The sequence below is a fragment of the Protobothrops mucrosquamatus genome, unplaced genomic scaffold (genome assembly GCF_001527695.2).
Source record: "Protobothrops mucrosquamatus isolate PMUCROS unplaced genomic scaffold, P.Mucros_1.0 scaffold6389, whole genome shotgun sequence".
Lineage (NCBI taxonomy): Eukaryota > Metazoa > Chordata > Lepidosauria > Squamata > Viperidae > Protobothrops > Protobothrops mucrosquamatus.
Genome location: NW_015392216.1, coordinates 18,960 through 37,937, shown reverse-complemented (window position 1 = coordinate 37,937; position 18,978 = coordinate 18,960). Strand labels below are relative to the sequence as shown.

The 18,978-nt window shown below is 43.8% G+C and overlaps 1 protein-coding gene across 1 annotated transcript; it reads right to left on the bottom strand.

Moving 5' to 3' along the window:
• Nucleotides 1-3: 3 nt before the first annotated feature.
• On the bottom strand, nucleotides 4-17,373 carry CAMSAP1 (calmodulin regulated spectrin associated protein 1; the record flags this gene model as incomplete). Its single annotated transcript, XM_029286962.1, has 12 exons — nucleotides 17,211-17,373; nucleotides 14,293-14,555; nucleotides 13,972-14,133; nucleotides 12,638-12,718; nucleotides 11,072-11,104; nucleotides 7,822-7,963; nucleotides 6,252-6,391; nucleotides 6,045-6,141; nucleotides 5,476-5,620; nucleotides 4,688-4,779; nucleotides 3,639-3,723; nucleotides 4-2,296 (listed from the first exon to the last, which is right to left on the bottom strand). Coding segments are annotated over exons 1-12 (3,696 nt in total), but the record flags the coding sequence as incomplete, so codon positions are not given.
• Nucleotides 17,374-18,978: the final 1,605 nt, after the last annotated feature.

The window sequence follows — 18,978 nt, the reverse complement described above, 5'->3', positions numbered from 1 at the left end:
AGCTTCTTCCATGTGGATGTTCTCCTTGCCCGAGACCTCGAAGCAAGCCAGGTGAAAGTCTTCCACGTTGCTGTTCACATCTTTGAGGGCTTCCGTGAGGATGTTGGTGTCTTTGGAAGAGGACAAAACCAACGGCCCTCTCTGGTTATCGTCGCAGAGCCGGTAATTCTCAAAGAAAAACTTCTCCTGAGGAGTGCTCGTTGGAGCCAGGTGGTTTTCAAGAGCCGTCTCCAGCTTGGGCGAATGGTTACATGGGAATTGTCTCAAATGGGGCAAGGTGTCGACGCTAGGCGTTGGGGTCTTGATGCGAGGCGTGGTGTGGGAACGGTCCTTGGCCACTTTGAGTTCAGACGGTCTTCCCGAACGGGGACTTCGGCCTTGACCGAGCCTGGGTGGCTTGCGGAGATTACTGGTGCCAGTAGGGGAGAGGGGCTCCACAAAGTGGATGGGGGCTTTTATCTTTTGGTCCTGAGAGCCTCCTCCTCCTCCTCCTCCTCCTCCTCCTCCTCCTCCTCCTCGCGTTGAGGACATGGTTGGGGCCTTCATGAGAAGTTCTTGCTGCTGGGAGATCTTCAGGATGGCCTGCTGAAGGGTGCTGATGGTTTCGTTCAGCTTCTCGATGGAGAGGTCACATTCGCCGAAGTCAGCCGACTCCAGGTTCTCTTCCAGGAGAGCGGCGGAGATCATTTTGCTTTTCTCGATTTCGTGGATGGCCGGCTCTCTGGGAACGTTCTCCTCCACAAAGCCAACCGTTTCCTGAACCTTCCCCTTGGGAATTTCGTCTTCGCCCGCTTCCTCCTTCGTAAGGAACGCCTCCGTTTTGGAACTCAAGGCGTCCTCCTCCAGGCCCTCCCCGTTGTGGCCGGAGAACTCCTTGGCAAAGTGTTCCGGCTTCAGGGGTGGAGACATCTCCGACCCCTTGCCTTTCTTCACCACGTGCAAGAAGGCCGCCTTGCCTAGTTTTAGCCGCTGCCTGGCGGAGAGGGCCTCCATCTTCTTCTTCTGAGCCTCGATGGCTCTCCGCTTCTCCTCCAGCTGCATGTGCAGCTGGACCAGCTCAGAGGCCAAGACATTCACGTTGTCTTTGCTCTGTCTGGTGGGACTCTGCTCCCTCCTCTGTTTCCAGGAGGTGAGCGGAGGCGGACAACACTCGGATCCATCCGGGGTGGTTTTCTGAGAGCTACTGGTGCTGGATTTGGTTTCGTAACTGTTCAGCCATTGAAACTTCCTCTCGGCAAAGCTGGTCATCCGGGCGCTCCCGCTTGTCATGGAGACGCTGCTTAGCTGGGAAATTGTGCTCAGGCACGGGCTGGACCGCCCGCTGGCGTCATCTTTATCTTCGTGCTCCTTGACCTTCATGTCTTCCTGAAGCTTGGCCGATTCCTCCTCTCCTATGTACTTGGCAATCAGAGGGTGGTCCTCGGCCACCATGTCTTGGTCGGCCTCCTCCATATCTAGGATGGACGAGTCGGAGTCTTGCCGAACCATCGTCCACGAGGTCTCCGCGAGGTGGGAATTGGGGCTTTGGGGACAACCAAGGTGGGTGCTGCCGGACACGGCCTCCTCTGCTTTGGCAGCGTGCAGGAAGAACCCCGCCAAAGGCCGCTCTTGAGAGGAGGGCTCCACGCTGCTGCTTGCTTGGGGACAAAAGGGCTCTATCCTGACGTCGGAGTGCACCAGGGGCTCGGCCAAACTGGGACCCGCAACCACGGTTAGTTCAGAACTGGAAGCCACGCTGAAAGTCCTGTTAAGGCTGTGATCGCTGTGACTGCTGTTGGTTTTCTTACGGGCCAACCCCGTGTGCCCTTCACTCAGTCTCTTGGTCACATAACCTCTGGTTTTCCCTTCTCCACATTCGTCCTCCTTATTGATGACCTGCTTCTCCTTGGCTGGCCGTAGAAGGGCGGGCATTAACGGTTCCAGGAAAAAGCTCTCTGGCTTATTTTCCGAAGCCTCGCTCGGCGATTTCTGAGTCCAGGCGGTGCCGGCAAAACCAGGCGATTGAGCCGGCCCGCACTGAAGTTCCAGGCTGCCGTGGTTTGGGGTGGCCTCGGGCCGAATGATGGCGATCAGTTCTTCCTCGTCGTCCTCGATCTCCACGTTATTCAGCAAGCTTTTCCCGCTGCTTTTCACGGGGGCAGAGGGGAGCTGCTGTTTCGGGGTGATGTTGACAATGTTGGAGGCCAGGCTGTCTTTGCTGATGGACCTGGCCAAGCTAATGCTATCGCCAGAGCTGGGGTCTGCGTCGCTGCTCGCCGCGTGGTGAAGACCGAACGGTGTGGGTTGTGAAATAGGCCTAAAAGAGACAACTGTTAGAAGTGTGCTTTGGGGAGAATATATATATATATATATATATATATATATATATATATATATATATATATATATATATATATATATATATATATATATATATATATATATATATATATATATATATATATATATATATATATATATATATATATATATATATATATATATATATATATATCCTTGAAGACGTGACTCCTGGGTAAATTCATAGATCTATCTATCTATCTATATCTAAAGCTCTCTTTCTCTCTCTCATCTCTATCTATCTCTATTATCTATCTATTTATCATCTATTTATATCTATACCATCTCTCTATCATCTCTATTTATCTATGTCTACCTATTTATGTCTATCTATCTGTGTCTATCTATATCTCTCTCATCTCTATCTCTATTATCTATCTATTTATCTATCTATCTATCATCTATCTATCATCTCTATTTATCTATATCTATCTATATCATCTCTCTCTCTCATATCTATCTATCTATCTATCTATCTATCTATCTATCTATCTATCTATCTATCTATCTATCTATCTATCTATCTATCTACCTACCTACCTACCTACCTACCTACCTACCTACCTATATCTCTCTATTAATTAAAGGTATTGACCGCCCAGCTTACCACAGGGTAACCGGACAGTTTACAATATTTTAAAAAAAGATAAAAACTATTTTATTTATTTTATTTTATTTATTTTACAAAATTTATATGCCGCCCTTCTCCCCATGGGACTCAGGGCGGCTCACAGCATGTTAAAACAATATACAGAATTACCCCTTCTAAAAACCAATTAAAATCCAAATATTAGTGGCTGTGACTATTTAAAATCATTAAAAATTATCCCTATTTAAAATTCACCCTAGGTCAGNGGTGACTAGCACCTTAAAGCGTACCCGGAAGGCCACTGGCAACCAGTGCAGCTCGCGCAGCAGCGGCGTTACATGGGAGCGACGTGTCGCTCCCAACACCGCCCGCGCGGCCGCATTCTGGACCAGCTGGAGCCTCCGGATGCTCCCCATAGGGAGCCCCATGTAAAGAGCGTTACAGTAGTCCAGGCGAGAGGTGACGTACAAATTAAAGGGAAAAAGAGCACTATATCAGAGTTGACCAAGTCTGGACTAATAAAAAGATACTTTTGATGTCTAGAACAAGCCTTACGGGTTTACAGGTAGCCACTGAAGTTTGCTGCCTTTTAACAAGTGACGCTCAGGGATTTGAAATCGGTCACTGATTATCTGGTTCAACCTCAGCGCAGACCATCTTGTTTTAAATCGGCCTGATCCACAAAATAGCTGGTGGGGCGGGGGAGTACCTTTGCTTCTTCTCTGGCCACGCCAGAATCGAATCCCGAGGCTGCCCGTCTGCCCGAGTCAAGGAATTAGACCGATGCCGTTGATCTAAAATAAAACCACCCAAGAAATCACGCAATGTTTTAGTACAAGCACGCTTGCTGATATTTAAACCCTTAAATAAAACATATTTGTTCTGTTTATATGGTGGCCTACTAAGCGGGCAACTTAGGGACAGCCTGAATAACTAGTAAACCTCAAATTAAGTCCATATAAAAATAACACAGAGAACTAATAATAGATGCATGAAAACATTAAGGACATGGAGCAGAACTTTGTCCAACAGGATTCGTGCCGCCTCCTGACCCAGGAAGAGACAGATCTTTAACGCCTTTTGAAATGTATTAGAAGCTCCCGGTAAGGTAACTGGGGCGGGTGGAAAAACAGAGGTATAATAAGGGCATATTATTAAGCAGGATGACCTTGCATGGCACCTGACCTCTAAAATGTCATTCCTCCAGTGATTAGACTGGCTCCAACCCAAGCTGTCCTTTTTTTTTAAGGCCTTAAAGACATCAGTTTGTCACTGGACCTGGGAGTCAGATGTGACTGAGCCCGTACAGTAGTTGCGTTTAGTTCGGGTGAATTTGTTTCCCCCCCAATTGCAGTGAATAAAAAATTGCAGTTTTTTGTTCCTTATCCTGTTTTTAGCTGCTGAGAATCATGAATTTGAGATGAGAGGGAGGGAGGGAGGGAGGGAGGAAGGAAGGAAGGAAGGGACAAAGTCTAACAAATTCTATAATTCAAGGCACCCTTGAACAGGAAGGAAGGAAGGAAGGAAGGAAGGAAGGAAGGAAGGAAGGAAGGAAGGAAGGAAGGAAGGAAGGAAGGTCCATCCTCAGGGCAGTATTAAAATGACTAAATGCCCCTTCAGCAGCCATGAGACCTTCACACATCAAATCTCTCTCTCTCTCTCTCTCTCTCTCTCTCTCTCTCTCTCTCTCTCTCTCTCTCTCTCCATGTAGAAAGTTGCTCATACACGAACCACGAGAACAGGAATTGTAGCAATTACCTGAAGTGTCTTCCCCCTGTACAGACTTTTGTTGCTTCTGCCTTAAAGGCAGCAACGGGTGCGATGTGCTGAAGGCAGGACTTCCTTTGCCACTGTTGGAAAACACACCAGAGCTCAGACAGTTTTTCAGAGGCTTTTTTTTCTTCCCTCAAACAGAACGGGCGAGGAAAACATCGCTCGCTCGAACCCCTTTCCAAGCCATTTTCCTAAATACCAATCATAGCTTAAAAGGAGTCGGGGCGATTCAGCCTAAAACCACGTTCCAGCAGCGAGCTCGAATTGAAGAGGTGCTTCTTAAGGCTGACAAAGCAAGTGGTTCTTAACACAGAGAAAGGTTTGCTTGTTTTTTAAAAAAAAGGAAAGAGGAGTGAATAAGAATCTAGTCCTCAAGGGTTCTTTCTTCACAATTAATTACCGTCGCTTAGCTAGGGAGGAGGAAGCGACTGAGACGGGAAAACAGGCCCACAAGGTCACTGCAGAGAGCAGTTCAGACGCAAGGATGAAGATTATCCCAGAGGAAACTGGGACAGCCTGAGAGGCCAAATTATTTGGGTCAGGGACGTAAGGAATAAATCCGTGAAATAAATTCTGCAGAACAGCTTTCCAGTCAATCGGCTGAAATGGGGAGCTTCCTTAAAGTCCCCTTTGCCCACTTCACGTGCTTGGCGACGTTGCCTCGTGTTTCTTCCTGCAAACTGTGCCCGTTTTCAACTCGAGGAGACAAGGACTCTGGGGAAGGAACAAAGGACTTCCAAATCATCAATATACTTCAGGATATTCGTAATTACCTGTTGCACGTCTCCGGCGGGACTTGACTCGGAGGCTGCAGGTCGGCGGAACTGGAGACCACCGGGCTGGGCATGAAACTCCGCTTGGTGGCATTGGAAATGGGCACCGAAGGGCGACTGCTTTTCTGATGCAACATGGTTTTAGCTAGAACATTGGTTCACCAGGGTTAGCTTTAACTGACAGAGCCAACATTCAAAAAAGACACCCGAAGAATCGGCTAAATGTTCAAAGATTAGAAGGCTGAAAGGCAGCGAGGTGTAACCTGTGCGAAAAATCTGCTGTTTTTAAAACTTCTCTAGTTCCAGCAGGCAGATCCTTTGAGTGGTTTCAAAGATTGGGGGGGGGGGAATTGAGGGGTTTGAGTCTCTCTAAGGGGGGGAGAGAGGGGGAGGGGGGAACTGGCCCAAAGTCCCTCCTTTTTAGCCATTTTTAGCATCGACAAAAAAAAATGCCATTTTGAAAACAAAGACTTGAGAATATCCATCCGGGTAAAGGACAGGGAAACCAATTCCACTGCAAAAAATCTTTTTGCTTCCTTTGACGAATCCTCGCCATCCAAATTACTCACCATCTTTGACTTCCTGGGGGTCTCTGGGCCGCACAAAATCCGGCTTGACGTTCTCAAACCACCAGAATAACTCGGCAATGAACACCATTACATTGGGCTAGGGAAAGAAAGAGAGAGAGAAAGAAGGAAGGAAGGAAAAAAGGAATATAAACCAGATCTGCCTGCCCGTTATTGAAAAACGCGTTAAGCGCCTTCCCTCTCTCTTACCTTTAGAACTAAGGGGGCATACAGCATATCCTCCAAGGTAAGGTAAAAGCATTTGTTCAGGTACTCGTTTGCAAATTCTCGAAGCAGCTGGATGTTGTAGATGCTGTCCGCGATCGAGGTGACCTCTTTCAAGCAAATCTCTAGCAATTGGAAGGAAGAAACAAGGGGATTACCCCCAAAACAGCCTCTCGGATCCCATGATGTTCCCTAACAGAAAACACCATCGGTAACTTGACACCTTTCGCTGTTCGAAGGCTGCAATTTTAAGACTTCCCTAAAGAAATTCTAAAACTCGAAACATCGAGCACATCCAGAAAATGCCAGATTGTGTGTGTGTGTGACAATTTGGCACAGCCAACTCGCTGTGGGACAAGATTTACACTTAATATCACAAGATACGGTAGAACAGAATCATTTTAAAGGAAGGTTGCCAAAGCAGGGACAAGAAGGAAATGGGAACGACAAAAATTAAAGTTATGTTTTTGTTTATTTTAAACTAGCTGTACCCGGCCACGCGTTGCTGTGGCTCAGTCTGGTTAAATGGAAAAGAAAGAATTAGAAATCGTAAATGGATCGTAAATCGGAAACATTGAAATGGAATTGTAAAATCGTAGCGTGTGTTGCTTTGACGTCCAACAGATGGCGCTGTTTTTTTTTAAAAAAACATGTTTTTACCTGTCACAGGTGTGACATCTGTATAATAGTAGGTATATAAAAAACACGCGCGTATTCGAATGCAACGTTGTGTCAAAATTTCAAAGCAATCGGTGAAGAACTTTCGGAGATTTAAGATTTTGAACAAACGAACATTTACATTTTTGTTTATATAGATAGATAATTAAACTGAATTGGTAAATTGTCTCGCGGTGGGTTGGCTATGGTGAGTTGGTCCCTTCCAATTGGGGGAGGCTGCTTTGAGATGGGAACTTCTTTGTCCAAGTCCCAAAACGGCAATAAAGGGCCTTGTTTAAGAAACTTATGGATCACCGCAAATCCGAGCGCTTCAGTACGGTCCATAAAGGCAAAGAAACGGGCCTCTTTTTTTTGCAGAAATCTGATCTGAGCAGAAATGAAGCAATTTTGCCCTGTTGATTTTAGCCAGGAAGATACTTTAACTGGAGCTAAATATCCCCCACTGCAAACAACAGTACTAACCGGATGCCTTGAATATGATAAGAGTTATAAGGGACACCACCATTAATCAAATGTCACTATCAGCTGCCACCTTATGCTTGCTTGTGCTTCGCTGCTACGCGGTGATAAACTGCCATGAACTGTGGGGAGGTTGAATGAAGGAAGGTGTCATGGTTCCGAAAGTAGAAGTAGAACGCTTGGGGAAACGGAAGTAAGTGCTCTATCTCCTGAAGATGCTGCCTCAAGGTCACCCAGCCGGAAGAAGGAGGGGGCTACATACCAAACGATGCTTGGACTGACCGTTATGAAAACATCTTGCCTGAATCTGATTGGTTATACGGGGGTAGGGAGGGACTGACAGCCGCCTATCACTTTGGCATCCCCTAACATTCCATTCAGGAAACCAGGTTTCTTTTAAACTCTGTTATCGACGTACCATCAAGCTTCATTTGCTCAGGGCAATAATAATGGATTACAGCCAGTAAAGCTGCCCCATCGCTACAATCCTTCATCAGGTCTTCAAGTAACGGGAAAAAGGGCAGCTGTCGGCTGGAGAGATGATCTCGGCGGTAACGTACCTGAGAAAGGAAGAGAAAACTCGTGAGGTTTGTACATCCCGTCTTTCGTGCACGTTTTTTCACCCCAACCCTCGACACGTCGATTTTGATTGGCCCAAAGTCATCAAATTAAACTCCAGGCTGGGTTAGAACTCCGTTTCCCCATCGGCGTGGGGCCCTTTCTGAAATAGTCCTGCCCTGTTTTAAAACCAGCAACCTTCCATTTTACAAGGTGTTATAATCCTTTTGCTGGCAACAAGCACTTCGTTTTGTGAATACATGCTTGCTAATTTTGGAACGGTTTTCCTGTAGGCAGACCCTGCACTAAAGCTAAGGCAGGCAATCCTCGACTTACGACAATTGACCCCCCACGTTTATGTGGCTATGAGAAATGCGTTGAGTGAGTTTTGCCCCATTTACGGCTTTTTGTGCCTCGTCTGTTAAATGAATCACTGCACTTGTTAAATCACACAGTTGTTAAGTGAATCTGGCTTCCCCCCCTGACAATAATAATAATAATAATAATAATAATAATAATAATAATAATAATAATAATAATAATAATAATAAAGTTAGAAGGGACCTTGGAGGTCATCTAGTCCAAGGTCGCAAAAGGGGGATCATATGAGCCCGGGACACTGCAACTGTCGTAAATGCGAGTCAGTTGCCAAGCATCCGGATTTTGATCATAAGCGTGACAGTCTTAAGTGTGAAAAAGGGCCATACATCACTCTTTTCAGTACTGTTGTAACTTTGGTCACTAAATGAACTGTTGTAAGTCAAGGACAAGCAGTGTTCTTTAGAATATGATTCTTTTTTAAGAAACACACAGAACAAAAACAAACGTTTGTAATCATCTAATTAGTATTTTCATTACAAGGGTATATCTCTTTTTCCGCCCACCACCAACACATACTAATTTAAACTATTGTTCTGATCTTTGGTGCTCCAAATCAACAACTTTCATAGCTTGTAAGCTGCCTCTGACAAAATAATCAAGACTAATCTCCCAATGTCCCTTTCCAGTACTTTAACTAAGCGTACAAAGAATCACCATAGATTCTTCACTCCCTATTGAAATAATTATATATTGCTTTAAATATTTAAATTAAACTTCAAAGGCACTGTATAATATTGCAAAAACAAACAAACAAACCCAGATGCAACTGAAAGCTCTACCAGTGTAGCAGAAAAAGCACAATAAGTAAAAAAAAATAATGCAACATTTCATAATATTATATTGAGATCTTCTGATACTTACCAGAGCTATACCTCTTTTCTCGAGAATAGCCCAAAACATAAAACACAAACTAGCTATTCAGCTAAGGCCATGTCTTCGTATGAAATATTTGAGGAAAGCAAAGGCTGAGAAATTATTTTTTTTTTTGCAACTCAAATCTTGCTGGTTAGAAGCTCTGAGCAGAACAGAAAATGCAACGTTGCAGAATTGGTATCGAATTTGAAAACTGGTATCAGCCAGGCAAGAGATCTGCCAAATCTTGAAATAATATTGGAAAAAAAAAAAAAGGACCAAGGGATACAACCTAATCCATGGGGCACAGGTCCCATAGGAACGTTTGAATTGTGAGATTTTTTTTTTGCTTTTCCTTCAGCCTGAGTCTCTCCACAAACTTGTTGTGTAATGTGAATCATACTGTACCATGGAGCACAAGTCACTAGATGGATCATGCGCTGAGTAAAGCATACACGGTATCGGTCTTAAGCAAAATAGTGTCATCATTGCAAGCTAAAAGATGGCAACCAGAACTCTTACGTAATTCCAATTTAATGTTAGATTAAATCTTGAGCACAATTATTTTCCACGGTAAGGTGAACCTGTGGCTTTAAAATTCTCACTCCAGCCCCTCTGCTTCGCAAGCTGAAGCAGCAAAAGGGGGGGGGCTGAGATTTTTATTCAAACTGCAGGCCCTCCTTATAAAATCAAGGCCTCCCATTGACTCCTGGACTCTCGACTTCATTGGGAGAAGTCTTAAAACCGTATTTAATTTTAATTTTAGCTATCGTAATGAACTGGAAGGACTTTTGCACGGGGAGGCAATCTCACCTAATAAAAGCATGGGAGGATCAGAATTTGCTGACCTCTGCATGGAGTGGTCTCTCACAAAAGGATCAACGGACCGTTATAGCTGAACTCGCACGAGACGGTGCCGTTGTGCTAAATAAACTTTTTAAAACCCAATGTTTACAAGCTGGGGATGGCCTCGGGCTGGCAGTAACTTTTTCCAAACACTCAACCACCGCTTGCTAGTCTTAATTAGCATCTTAATTAGCATCGGATGCCCTACTGTCAGAATCGACCCGGGTCAGCGTTTATGAAGCCCACGCATTCTTTCACAAAGGCTGCTCAGAAACAGGGAAATTTTTATGCCATGGGGCAGCTGGAATCCTAACCTTCCAGTTAATTGAGCAAGTGTAGGCTCAACAAAGACTAGGGAGAGAATTAACAGGACATAGAAGGACCAGGCTGAAACAGCCCATCTGCAAACACTGTGATGGAGCTCAAGAAAAAGGCAACTCTAAGTAGGGTCAAAATGAGAATCTGTTTTAGACTTAGTAAAACACCAAAGAGTTTTTTTCTGTGTGTGCGTGCAAGAACTGTACATTTAGATCTTTGAAACATGGTAATATGCAAGAATTTAGAGGGAAGGGGGGAGGACTTTTACTACAAGTTAAGTTTTCCAAAACAAGCTACGTAAATCCAAATATATTGACCGACTCCCTTATTTTCAGGGAAGGGAATCCAAATTACTTTAAATTGATCGGCTTCACCCTCAACGCTTGCAAAGCAGGAATCTTTTGAAATAGAAGAGGACAATCTAGAGTTTAATCTTTCTTTTCTATAGCTAGAGAGTTTCAGCACCGGCCACTCTGAAAACCTGCCTAGTGATGGATGCTACAAGTTACAGTACGTAGAATCATGAAATGAAATCTACATTTTCTTGGTTAAAAAATAAAAATAAAAATAAAAAATGCCCGGAGCCGAGAAAACATTGCGAACGGTGAAGGCTAGCGCTTTGAATGGAAGCAAATCAAAGACCTATTTAAAAAAAAACAAAGCCATGGTTTTTGTGGATGACAACTCTTCAGACAGGAATTAATTGAACTTACAGGCACTAATTTCCAATACCACTTGGAAGGAGACTGTTGCGGGAAGCAGGGGAACGGAAAGGTGGGAACAGGAGAGGAACATCATCAGAGCATGTTAACAAGCAAACTTTACATGAGCCTCATCTGGACCATGCGGACGGTTTTTGACATCCAAAAGACTCAAGAAAACACAATTATCTTTGAGACAAGCGTGCGGAGATCTCTTCGGGAACTCGTTTAAATAAGTCTGACTGTGCATTATAAAAAGTTCAACGGCAGCCTTTAAGAATGTCTCAGCAGGACTTAGAAATGCACGCCCACAGTTGTGGCACTGAGCTTGGTGTGCTTCTCACAATATTCTAATGCTGGAAGTGTAACAGCATATGTTAGTAACGTCCAATGCTTCAAAGGAACAAAAGAGGGGAAGGATTGTATACATGCACTACTAATTCTTCTGAGTAATTCTATAGATCGGTGGCTCTCAATCTTTTCTTCACCGTGAGCCCCCTTCAAATTCCTTTTGTGGCCACGGACTCTGGCCACAAACCCCCAAGACTTAACTCAAGATTTAAATCATCATATTTCTTCAAGCCTTCGCGGACCCCCTGTAACTTCATGCCCCCCCGGGGGTCCGTCAACCACAGGTTGAGAGCCACTGCTATAGATGTTACTTTCCTTAGCACTTGAGAAGACCCAAATGGCTTCAAATCAAGGTCTTATAATAATAATAATAAAGTTGGAAGGGACCTTGGAGGTCTTCTAGTCCAACCCCCTGCTCAGGCAGGAAACCCTGTACCATTTCAGACAAAAGTGGTCTGTGGCAAATGTGAGCCTACAAGGTCTTCTGAGCAGATGTGAAGACCTGCCACTCTATCTCAAGACTATGTTGCCCCCCGCACATACACACAAGATAATGTATCAAAGCTTAAACAAGACACAATTTTAACAGGTTTTTTTTTAAAAAAAATATATATCTGGAAAACGTGAATATAAACTAAATACAGGTGGTCCTCAACTTACGACCACAACTGAGCCCCAAATTTATGTTGTTAACTGAGACATTTGTTAAGCGAGTTTTGCCCCACTTTACGACGTCATATATGTGAGTCAGATGTCAAGCATCCGAATGTAAATCACATGAACCCAGGGATGCTGCAAAGGTCATAAGTGTGAAACGTGGTCGTAAGTCACTTTTTTCAGCGCTGCTGTAATTTCAAAGAGTCAGTTGAGGACTACCTGTATAAAATAAAACGGGGAGTGCAAACTAAACTTTTAAAATTGGGACTGTCACAGCAGTCTCCAAGTTCCATATTTTTGAAACCCATGGCACCTTTGCGGACCGCGACTGACATCTCTTAAGTGTTCAAATCACTCCATAATACAGTACATGGAGAGATTTTTAAAAAAAGAAAAAGAAAGAAAAAAAGAAATTAAGAGCATCGGAATCAACAAAGCAATTTTGTAGAAGAGGTGCAAGACAGGATAGTAAATTCTACTGGTGTGAGAGCAAAGACAAGATAGAAAAAACGACGAGGTTTGCTTCCAAGAAGCAGCCACGTGAATCAATTAAACGTCCACGTGCTTTACCTTTTGATGACCTGGGCTTTCCAGTAATTGCTGTTTTAATTTAATCTCTTTTTCTGTAATCTCTCTCATTTTTAGGTTCACCTAAAAGAGCAGAGGAGGAAAAAAAAAAAGGTAATGATGGCAACTCTATTCCTTTCCCCGATTTTTGTTTTAACTGCTAAAATTCAGGGCTTTGTTATTTCTTTATGCTTTCTCAATCTCCCTAGCGGGTATTCTGGATATCCATAAGCATCATCATCATCATCATCATCATCATCATCATCATCATCATCATCAAGTTGGAAGGGACCTTGGAAGTCATCTAGTCCAAAACTCCTGCTCAGGCAGGAAACCCTATACCATTTCAGACAAATGGCTGTCCAGTCTCTTCTTAAAAACCTCCAGTGTTGGAGCATTCACCGCTTCTGGAGGCTGGTTGTTCCACTGGTTTATTGTTCTCACTATAAGGAAATTTCTCCTTAGTTCTAGGTTGCTTCTCTCCTTGGTCAGTTTCCATCCGTTGCTTCTTGTCCTGCCTTCAGGGGCTTTGGAGAATAGCTTGACTCCCTCTTCTTTGGGGCAGCCCCTGAGATACTGGAATACTGCTATCATGTCCCCCCTCGTCCTTCTCTTCATTAAACTAGACATACCCAATTCCAGCAGCCTTTCCTTATATGCTTTGGCCTCCAGTCCCCTAATCATCTTTGTTGCTCTTCTCTGTCCTCTTTCTAGAGTCTCAACATCTTTTTTACATGTGCTTCCCTCTCTTTTTCTTACCACCCAATCCAGATGACAATCAAATACGATTAGCCATTTCAAATTCCTAACTGTACAGATGCTCCAAATACACACACACGTATCTAGACACACCTACGTACTTCAGATATAGGCACCCACTATATCACAAATCTAAATCTAAATCACAAATCAGCCCCCAAGCCATAAAAACAAAATGACTCCCGGACCTAAGTAAATGGATTTCCCTTGTTTTATTCCCTACCCAATGTCTAAGGCATTTTCGAAATTAAGTTCAATATCTCTGGCTAAATACTTGTTTTCTGAAATACAAGCAAGAGAATTAAGCAGGAGGAGAAGGTTTTTACAGAGTATTCTCTCACTTTTGGGACCGCTTAGTTCCCCTGCGCTAGCCAATTTTATTTATCCAAGGTTTCGTTTTATGTTGTTTAGAAGCCAAGTGAAGTTACTGCCTAGTTACTGTAGAGAAACACTTACATTCCCCCCCCCCAGTTCTCCTAATATTGGAAAACACAAATTGTATCCCGCTTGCAGGTCCCATGCTGGTGTTTTACCGACGACAATCAGACCCTTCCCCATAAAATTAGCTCAGGATTTACCTTGTTAATCCAAAATATCATCGCGTCTTCCAGATCGTAGGGCAAGTCCTTGGAGGCGCTGAACGTAGAAAAACACTTGACGCTCGCCACGACTTTCTCAATGCTGATCATCTCTACCGTGTAGGCCATCATGAGAGCATCAATCATTGCCATGTGTGGACTCTACAAGACCAAAAAAAACACAACAACAATGCTGGGTTCAATCCCCTTTTCAAGAAGACTGGGAAAAGGGGTCGGTCAGGCCTGGGGGGGGGATCTGCGTGGGGAAACAAAGGAGAGTAAAGCACAGGAGTTCAACTTGTTCTTTTCTTTTAAGCTCACCATTTTGATCGGCGCAGAGCTGAGATCGGATTCGGACACGGGCGTGTCGTCGCTCTCCATGACGTAAATCCCTTTCCGGGAGAGCGCCTGGATGACCGAGTGGTGTCCCTGCAGCGCGGCCACCTGATCCCCTTTGAGAATAAGACTGCAGACGCGGAAGTACAGCTCGCTGGATAGCAACAGCTTGATGACAGGCGGTTTGATGTGCTCCTGCTCATACTGGTCTATATAAAAGGGATCTTTTAATTCCTCCGGGATGTTATCTGAAAGGAGAAGACGAGCCAGTTCAAAGAGAGAGAACTGGTGTTTGACACCACCAACAACTTAATTAAAGATGTAGCCAACCAGGGGGGGGGGAACCCCCCCCCCCACACACAATTTCCTTATTTTAAAAATTGCTGAAAGGACAAGTTGATTTCTCAAAAGAGGCGAAAATGTCATTCATGAATAGCTGTGGTCAATAATGCTCGGCTCAACGACCACAATACATCTATCAAAGCTCAGGAACGCAACTTCCTTCAAAATGACTCTCCTTCCTCAATATCTGCAGCACATCTATCAAAAGGATTAGAAGTCAAATTCTCCGATTTCCCATGCTGAGGAAATCTGTACTATGGTGTCCCACCCACCCTTTGCCTCCTACAGACCCAATCAATGGGAAACCTTCAAAGCCCCCCCGCCCCACACGTTCTCATCCAACACTTTAACCACTTTGGCACGCCCGGCTTTATCAAATCAAAACTTCAAGGGCAACTACTACACTACTACAGTTTTTTGAAGTTTTATGCCTTCAATTAGATAGCTGTACAACCTCAGTAGTCTAGCTTGGATGCAATTCATAATCCGTGCATGAATTTCTACACTGAGACAGGATTGCAACTGGCACTCCTGGACACTGCAAGCAAGAAATGTAGCCCCAAGCCCAGGAAGGGCCACCAAACTGTAAACTAGTTCAACACCTTTATCCAGATCTGCCAGCTTTCCCATTGCCTTTTCTGGGTTATGTTTCAGCTTGTTCGCCTCGTTTCATCCCAAAACAGCTTCTTAAGATACCTGTTCTCTTGTCCCACAAGCTCTCTGAAACCACCTCATCTGAGTGCAAAGACAGAGTCGTGTGTCATCACAAAATTACTATTTGACACACAACTCAAAGGTGATTTACTCTCAGCAGTGCCATTCAGACATTACAAAGTAGGTGCTGGCTTCATATTTGGAGGAAATCTGGAATGAAGGTGAGATTGCGCAGGTATCTAATTGAGTTAAGTCTGAAGCCTTGCAAAGATTTTTAGAAGATTGGAGATTTGGGCTATGCAGGACCACAGTTTTATTCTTTATGGAAGGGGGGGGGGGAGGAGACATAAGCCTTAAAGCCAAACATCAAATCTGATTTTTTTTTTGCAATTGACCAGATGCAAACTGACAGAAATGGAATCAAGTATGTCAATTACATGACTGTGCGGCTTCTGTACATTGACAGAAATTATACCAACTATCTGCAAGGCTAAAGAAACTTAGCCAATTATTGAGGGTAACAACCTGAAATCAAATTCTGAAATCCACTCAATTGGGGTCTGTAAAATGAAGTCCCTAACCCTGATCTGGAACCCCAACAGATATGTTTATAACTCTGCTCTCATTCCAGCCTAGTTCCCTAGTTCCCATGGAAGGTAAACATAAACACAACATTGACTAACCAGTGGCTCCAACCGATACAGTACAGTTCTGAAAATCAGATACAAAATATCCCAACAGATAAACCATAATTATGGAGGAATACAAAACGCCATCATCTTAAATGTAGTTGCGGCCTATGCTATGGTGAACTTGTTTTTGTTTTTTTAAACTCCAATTTATCAGAGCTGCAGTACACTTTCATCTGTGCAGGAAACTTTTGGTTAGCATTCCTAATCTCAATCTAACACATGGCACAATTTTTATAGGACAAAAAGGTACTGCGCTAGCCAAAAAAGAAATAAACCTGCCAGTAAGAAATATACTGCATTTTAGCCCTACTAAAAAGCAAACAATTTGCTAAGCAGCTGGCAAACTGGAGTTAGATTAAGAGGATCAACAACTCTGTAACTCTGAATTACATATTTCACACTTATTTCCGTTAGAAGCACCATACCAATAAAATAGCTAGAAATCTTTGCTCGAAAGATAGAAAGCAAGACATCAGAACAGATGAGTTTACTGCAATGCAAAACTCAAGTTGGCAAGACAGACAGAGAGAGGGAGAGAGGGAGAGAGAGAGAGAAATTGGAAAGGTCCCAACATACTCTTTCAGGCTAACACAGGAGTTTAGCAGCTAGATGTTTTCCATCACTAGCTTCCCTTTATTTTTATACCCACCGCTCAGAATCCCACACAAAAGGGGATGTGTGGTCTTCACACCACTTTGTTCTGGAATTCAAATGCTGCAGGGTTTTTTTTAAAGGAAGGTAGCCGACTGACCTTCTGCATACCACAAGATTTTATTTTTTAAAAAAAATTTTAATCAGTTAGGAACCCTCCAAACTAAGCAGCAGGCATTTGCCCCCCCAAAAAAGGACTTGCAAAGTCAAGTCCCACAGAGAAATAAGGAGCACAAGTGATGAAGATAAATAAGATCATGAAAAGGCAGGAGAGATCAGGGGTTCTCGCAGGCCTTTTTAAATGATGTGTGGGAGAGAACAGCTTGGCGATACAAAAACAAACAACAGCACGGCAGGGTGTTTTGCACTTAAAACTACAGGCCATTCATGATAAGAAAAAGGGGGTGTACACCAAGGTCTGGGCAAAGCATGGAAAGGAAGCAGTTCTATACTTTTAAAAAAAAAAAAAGCACAGTTCCAAATCCGTTACTGAGAAGGCAGGGAGGGAGAGGTTGAGAAATAAAATAATATTTTTGCAACGGGGTTTTATTTTTATTTTTTTACCTATTCCATAAGCTTTCGCGCAGATCCACTGTAGATTAGCAGCTATTTTGGCTCGGGATGAATCATAGAGTTCCAACGGAACAATCTCGGCGCTACTATCTGTAAGAGCATCCATTTTTCTTCTGGGGTTATCTCCACCAGCACCAATATCAACATCCACCATCTGCAACGACAACCCAAAAAAATAGAAAAAAGAAAAGAGAGAGAAACAGAGCCTAACGTTTTGAAATGACAGTTCAAAATTCAAGCGGATGGATGATCAAGGACGGGTTCCTATCAGCCCACAAACTTGGGAAGGGGGAGATTTTATTATTATTATTTTTTTTATTGTAAAGGTTTGGTATATCGGATTGCAACAAAGCTCGGTTGGAAAATCACCCGCCCCAAAGCACTGTACACAATCAAAACTTAACAGAAACAAGATAACCGGCACACCAACTCAGTAAAGGTAGTTATGTTCGTCCTGCTTTACAGGATCCTTGCTCACCTGCAAATATTGGCTCTGATAAGTTAAGCAACCCCTAATAATATACACAGGTCCAATTTATCATCCGATTCCCCCAACACCTCCTGTTTCCTTCCTCCTTACTCCTAGGAGGGATCAGGCTGAAAGGAGCAGATGCTCCAAATATTTTCAGCAAGGAGATAATAAGCCAAAATAGTCAAACCTCTTACCTTTTCTGCTGGCATGTTTGGGGGGGGTGATCAAAGGAAAGGGGTCTCAATCCACCTTTCCTGCTAGAAGGCTTGACCACCCCCCCAAAAAAAACCCCACAAAGACAACAAAAGAGATCTTGTCAAGATCTCCTTGCTTTGTATCCATCGCCCAGTTCCTTCTCTCTCTTTTTTTGCAATCTCACTAGCTTCCCCCCCCATACACACACATTTCCCTTTGCCAAAATCTCTTCCCGGTTCTGTTTTCTGCACGCCCTGCTTTCCACCTTCAAAATTATGGATGGTGATTCTTATTGTGATCGCTTCTTACAACTGTCTCAGCCCTTTTCCACTTGGGAGGGAGGGAGAGGGTCCTGTCTCCTTAAGAGACCTTACGGTGAGGGTCCTTGGTGCTCTCCGAGATTGGCTGAGCTCAGAGAGCACCAAGGACCCCTCATTTCAACCCTGAGCTGCAAATATTCTCCTTTATCTAGACCTTACAGACTACGAACAGCCTCCTCCTTCATTCTCAATGTGCCCCCAGTCCTCATTCACGTGTGCTTAGTGCCCTGTCATGTTAGGGCCTCCTTTATCCAATTCTCCTTCCCACATCGGGTGCCTAATTCCAGCCCCGTTGTTGAAATGTACACAAATGCAAATAAAAGAAGACATAGATCCCCGACTTATTTAAATACAAATAAAGGAAGACACGTGTCCTCTCGCCTTTTATGACTGCCTTTTCTTGACTGAAGGAAATTCTCCCAAACACACTTAGGATCCAGGCTTCTCTATTGTGCTAACCCATCACCCTACCCTCCATTAAAACCTAGCCCAGGCCTAGTGGGTCCTTAAAAAGTTCTGCTAGACAATCACACACACCACATACACAAATCGCACAAATCCTATCCCCGCACGCCCCCCCCACACACACACCCCTTTCCTCTTCTCCAGCTTCCCCCTTGCCTTCATACCCAACTAATCAATTTCTGCATGATTGCAACTAGGCTTTTTTATTGCTTTTTATTGCTTGCTTGGTTTTAACTACGCCTTCTTCGAAGCCTGCTTATTTTGCCTTTGTGTTGATTGTGGTTTCTTCCCCCCCCCACCCCTTTTT